General features: G+C 42.8%; 1 protein-coding gene across 3 annotated transcripts in view; it reads right to left on the reverse strand.

Annotated features, from left to right (window-relative positions):
* The window catches only part of Apaf1 (apoptotic peptidase activating factor 1), a 90902-nt gene extending 85115 nt beyond the window's left edge, over positions 1 to 5787 (reverse strand). For all 3 annotated transcript variants that reach the window (XM_055627919.1, XM_055627920.1, XM_055627921.1), the window contains exons 1-4: positions 5325 to 5787; positions 3411 to 3589; positions 3093 to 3282; positions 1747 to 1944 (exon numbers count right to left, since the gene is read on the reverse strand). In XM_055627919.1, coding sequence (XP_055483894.1) covers positions 1747 to 1944; positions 3093 to 3282; positions 3411 to 3548 — 526 coding nt within the window. In that variant the 5' untranslated portion in view covers positions 3549 to 3589; positions 5325 to 5787. The remainder of the gene's footprint in view (positions 1 to 1746; positions 1945 to 3092; positions 3283 to 3410; positions 3590 to 5324) is intronic.
* Positions 5788 to 6000: the final 213 nt, after the last annotated feature.

Genomic DNA, 6000 nt, shown 5'->3' on the forward strand with positions numbered 1-6000 from the left:
TAGCTTTAGCAATCAATTCTGTAGTAGTTTGTTAGGGTTTTGTTTTGCTTTAGACAGAATCTCACTGCATAGCCTTGGCTATCCAGGAACTCACTATGTAGATCAGGCTGGCCTTGAACTCAGAGATCTACCTACCTCTGCCTCCCATGTGTTGCAATTACTGGCATGCACCACCACTACCAGGCAGCCAAAGAGATTTTAAAAACCTTTCCAAGGCTCTAGAGACTTTCAAGGAGCTAGTAAATCCCAAGAAACTCCTCTTATGACAGGAAAAAAAAAAAAACAAAACTAAAAGCTAAGGACTGGACATCTTGTCAAACCTGCCACCAATACTGCTAAAAAGGCTAACAAGGTGTAAACTAAATCCTTGTTTGCACAAACATGTGCCCTAGACTATCTTTCTAATCTCTTATAGGCCTATTACTTCATCCACTTCATGTGTCATAAACTCCCTTGATTGCTGAATAAGACTTGTATTTTTAAAATGATCACTAGAAGTCAGAAACTGTTTTTGAATTCCCTACAAATGCTAAACAAATAGGACTCACTAAAAAATGAAGAAGCTGGTAAGACATTTAGGCATTTACAACCAAACCTGACAGTCTGAGTTTGGATCGCTAGAACCTACATGATGGAAAGAAAGAACCACCTCTTCCTAAGTGTCTCTGTCCTTCACACAAGTGGCATGACATGTGCATTCTCGTGTAAACATACAGAGGTGCACACATGTAAAAAATGAATATTTTTAGAAATTATAGAAGAAGAGAGAAAGCCAAACATTGGGGTAGTTGCATACTTACTCCTAATAAATATCATGAGAACCTTGCCAAGCTAATCTGAACCCTCTTCTGCCAAGTATGTCTTTCAGCTCTCCATTAACCATGCACCATCCTTCCTACTTCCCAACTCTTCCATCCCTAGTCCGACTAGCAAATTCTCTAAAATTCAACTACATGTCATCTCATTCAGAAAACCTACCCTATCCAGTCCCTTCCTCTAGAACATAACCATTGCTTCCTTCTAACTTTGTACCCTGTATTAGTTAGGGTTCCCTCCACGGCCTCTACATCTGCTCCTGTTTCCAGGTTCCTGCAATGTTTGAGTCCCTGTCCTGGCTTCCTTCAATGATGAACAGAAAGGATAAGGCAGATAACCCCTTTTTTTCCTCCCCAACTTGCTTTTGGTCATGGTGTTTCATCACAGCAATAGGAAACATAATTAGGACAATGCATTAAAGAGAGAGAGAATAAAAGAACTCTTATAGAAATGGAACAACCTGAGGATCTAAGTTTGATCCTGGGAACCCATATGGAGGAAAGAGAGAATGAATTCCCACAAAGAATCCTCAAGCCGCCACATGCATGCTGTGGCACACACATCCAAGTACAGAATTTCCCCTAAGAACTGCCACAGTAATTCAGTCGTGTGAGTTTTAAAAAACAAAAAAACACACCTGGCATAGCGGTGAACAACTACAGTCCTAGCACTCAGGGAGGCAGAGGCAGACAGTGAGGCCAGCCTGGTCTATAAAGAGAGTCCAGGACACAGAAAAACACAGGCTACACAGAAAAACCCTGCCGGAAAAAAAAAATCACTAAGAAATGTATGTTGTTTAAAGTCACTAAATTTGTGGTAGTTTATTAGAATTCCTAAAAGCAACAATAAGCAAATAAGTAAAAGAATTCCAGTGTTCAAGTCAAAGCAAACTCTTGAAAAGCAGTGTTCAAGTGACGACATCAAACTTACCTTCTAAGAGGGAATGATCTCGAACAGCTTCCGCAGCTAACACCGACTTCCCACAGCCTGCCATTCCATAGATGGTAACCCACCCTGGTTCACCATTCAGTTTCCAGAGCTTCTGCTGAATTGCATTAACCAGCTTCTTCCTAGTAACAAAAATAACTGGCCTCTGTGGGACTCCACCTTCACACAGCACTGTCCTTACTGAAATCCAAAACAAGTATGAATGAACAAAACTTTGAGATGCCTACTTTTGAGAATCCTCCCATCAAACCCAAACAAGCAAGGCTGAGGTCTTAGCCTCAAATTTTTCAAAACAAAATTCAAAATATTACTAGACTATGAACTTCACCCTTCCAGTGTCTCAGAACACAAAGAACAAGAGTAAGCATATGTTCTTTAAGATCACTTCCCACCACGGAAGTCTCCAGCTATTCCTGCCTTACAGCCACTATTATTCCTTGACTCTCTAGCCTCTTTTGTCTTACATTAAATTATGGGAAGAACTAAGGGTGGCTGAAGTTGCTTAGTATGTGCAAGGTCATGGGTTTGATTCCCAAGGACCATGAAGAAGAAAACAGGAAAGACATGACGGCAACAAAATGGCTCAACAGGTAAAGGAGGCTGCCAAGTCTGATGACCGAGTTGTCCCCTGTAAGCTGTCCTCTGAACTCTACATGTGCACCATAGCACACACTATAAATGGGCGTGCTTTAAAAAAAAAAAAAACAAAAAAAAAAACATTAAGACTTGGAAGAATGTAAAGGGAACAATGGAATTCCTTTCAAAAATCTAGGTTTCTGGGCTGGAGAGATGGCTTAGTGTTAAGAGCCCTAACTGCGCTTCCAGAGGACCTGGGTTCATTCCCAGACAGGAGCTCACAACTGCCTGTAATTCTAGTTCCAGATGATCCAATGCCTTCTTCTTCTGGGCTCTGAGGACACCAGACATATACATGGCGCACAGGCATACTCACAGGAAAAACATGCAGACTCATAAAATGCTAGGTTTTTTTTTAAAGGATGTAAATTTCTAAAGATTCCTTTCCTGTCCTAGACCATATATATAATATAAACAACAAATAAAAATAATGAAGGCCCTACAAGTGTTCTTATTAGCTCTAAAGTTTAGGGTACACAGGCTACTACCTCAGCATTAAGTAGCTCACAGAACAAGAAGAAAATGTATTAACATGGACACAAATAAATATTTAAATTTGAACTTAAAATATTTTTGCACATGCATCCTTCCACGACCTGAACTACACTCTCCAGCTGTTTAACTACAATCAGACGTGCAAGCACTGCAACCATGAGTGTGACAATAAGACTCTGGGTATCAGGGATACAAACCAAACGAAGTTATTCCACCATCTGTGTCTTTGCCACTGGAAGAAGAAACAAGAGGAAGACCACTGTGAAGAAGTGCAGCAAGGTCTTTATATCCCTCATGTAGCAGAGCATTGTAGAATGAAATGTAGGCACAGTTATCTTTATTAAGTATCATTTTAATTAAAGTAGCTGCTCGCTGAGATTGAGTGGCCTGAAAAATATTAGATAGTGCAAGAACAGAGCAGTGAATATGTTTGCAACACAAGTTAGCAGAGGCTGGGGCACATTTTGAAAGTATGAAAAAATTTTAAGGAAGCACAGTGCCTCAGGAGGCTTTACCTGGATTTTCACTTTTTCCTCCTCTCCTACTGTTAAAACGCCATTACTGATCATATGGTCCATGATGTAGGATGTTTTGATGTCCTTTTCCAGAGCTTCTCTATGTTGAAGCAAACAGTTCCGGGCCTTTGCATCCATTGTCGTTCAGGTTTTTTTCTCTCTTTGCTGTCAAGCATGAGCTACAGGCATAGCAGCAAGATACTTGTCATCACAAGAAACATGATGTGTAACTTCAATGGTAATTAAGAAATATAAGGAAAACAAGATTTTTTATTTTTTTAAATAGGTTTATATATATATAACGGAACATTACATAGACATTTAAAATTATTTGGCACATATCTCTATATGTACATATAATATCTGACAAAAAAAAAGATGTTTCTCACACTGCTGATTTGAAAAATATAAAGCCCCAAATAACACAAAATGTGTTGTATCACAAAAATATATAAGAACATGCTTAAAAGTTCGTTCATCCAAGTGTTTGGCAGACTATGTAGCAAGACTTTGGCTTTCTTTCTTTGTAATTTATAAAGTGTTGTCATTTTTATTCAATACACATTGTCATTTTTTATAGAAAAAATTCTTCCTTTTCTTAGGTTGAGGTTCTGTAAGAGTTATCACACTTAAGTCCTAATGTTTTGACTTGTTTTCCCTTATCCAACCAAAAACCAAGTAGCATTGCTGATACCGAGTTCTCAAAGTAGATGTCAGCCCCAGATCTTCATTAGTAAGCACATACTTTTACCACCAGAAATCCCCTCTGATGTCATTTCTTGAACCAAGGTAATAAACAAAAAATAACATTCTTGACAGAAAGATAGTTTCACTTCCTAGTAACTTCCCTACAATATAACCAAAGTTATTCCATGGGTACAAAGTCTGGTTCTGAATGCTTGCAAGTTCGAAACACTGACAGAACTCCATCCAATGTACTAAAGTGTGAATATCTTAAATAGGCTTAATCTTTCCTTCAATATGTGGGGGAGGGAGGGGTACCAGGGCTTGAACCTACTGTCCTGTTATATATGGCGGACAATCTACCTACTGCTGCATAATCCGGGCCCTCATGTATACTGTGCCCCTCCTGAGACTAGATAACATTAACTCATATCCCTGAAGAAATTTTCAATCTAGTAAAATGAAAAGGGGGATAATCAGAATGTGACTGTCCGAAATGCAAAACCAGAGATAGGCACAGAGTAATTTAGAGATCACAGAAGGGTGAGTATCATTCAATTTCAAAAGAAAAAAAAAATCCAATTTTTTAACAAAGTCATTATATGTAGCACCTGCGAACATAAAGGAGGCATTTGTTTGTGGGCGTCAAAGTTCACAAAATGCACAGGACTGGAATGAAACTAACTGAAGAAAAAAATCAAACAAGCAAACAAGAAAAGAAAGAAAGAAATGATCAGAAACAATACTATCATTTTTAATGTTAATGTTTTTAGTCTCCAAAAGGTTTCTCAACTGGCAGTTGTGAAATCCATTCTGACAAAAAAAGAATTTTTAGCTTATGTCTAATAATGAACGAAAAACACTCTTTGGCAATTAAGTTCCAATTTTCTATAGCCTTATTAAACTCAAATATATAAATCTTAAACAACTTTTTTCAAACTTTGCACACACTGAAAAACTATGGGCAAATCCCCAGTTTGATGTGGACCTCTGTGTCCACATCAAAAGAGAAAGTCAAACTCCTCGGAGATACAGACCACAAAATAAAGGCAAACAGGAAATACAGTAATAGTGGTCCATTTCCTCCTTAGATAATTTCTCTTCCTGGTTACAGGGGCAGGATGAATACCAAATATCCCCTAATCTTCAGCCCCTGGGAGCCACAACAGAACTTGCAAAGAACCTGCCCGGAGAGGTCTGGGGAGAGCGAGAGGGAGGCGGTAAACTTACCCAAGCCTTTGCACGGGAGCTGGGCTGGGAGGGGCGGCCCAGGGAGGGTCAGAAGCTGATAATCGATCGCCCGAAGGCAGCCCGGCCTTGACCGGCTCCAGGCGACCCCGCGCCCCGGGCAGGTCCTGACCGCAGGTGCCTCACCTGGGTACGGGCCGCTCGGGGCGCAGGAGGATGCGGGACCTGCGAACGGCGTCGAGGGGTGGTCGCCTCGGAGGGCTGACCCCACAGGGCTTGCAGCAGGGATGGGTGCCTGGACCTAGGGCACAAAAGCACAACCACTCCGGCCGCCGCCTCTCCCCTCCGGCGGGAGCTGCCCGGGCGGCAAGTGGACGGCGCTCGGAACGCTGCGGCGATGGTGTCAGATCGTCTCCCGTCGCTGACGGGCACACGCCTCTCGCGGCCGACCCCTCCTCTCCCACCCCTCTGCGCTCCGCGAGAGCCGTCCGGTCCGCTCGCTGCCTCCCGGGCTCCGCTTCAGGACCGCGGGGCACTCAAACACCGCTGGGCCCGCCCAGTCCAGGCAGCGCGCGCACGCGCACGCAAGTCCACATCGCGGAGGGCCCGCCGCCGCGCGCGCGCCCCGCCGGGCCCGTGCCCGCGCAAGCCCTGGGACGCCTGTCCGCGCACGCGCCGCGGGGGAGGGGGCTAAGCCGCGGGCGCGCGCCCAGCTTGA

The sequence above is a fragment of the Psammomys obesus genome, unplaced genomic scaffold (genome assembly GCF_907164565.1).
Source record: "Psammomys obesus unplaced genomic scaffold, mPsaObe1.curated_primary_1811, whole genome shotgun sequence".
Taxonomy (NCBI): domain Eukaryota; kingdom Metazoa; phylum Chordata; class Mammalia; order Rodentia; family Muridae; genus Psammomys; species Psammomys obesus.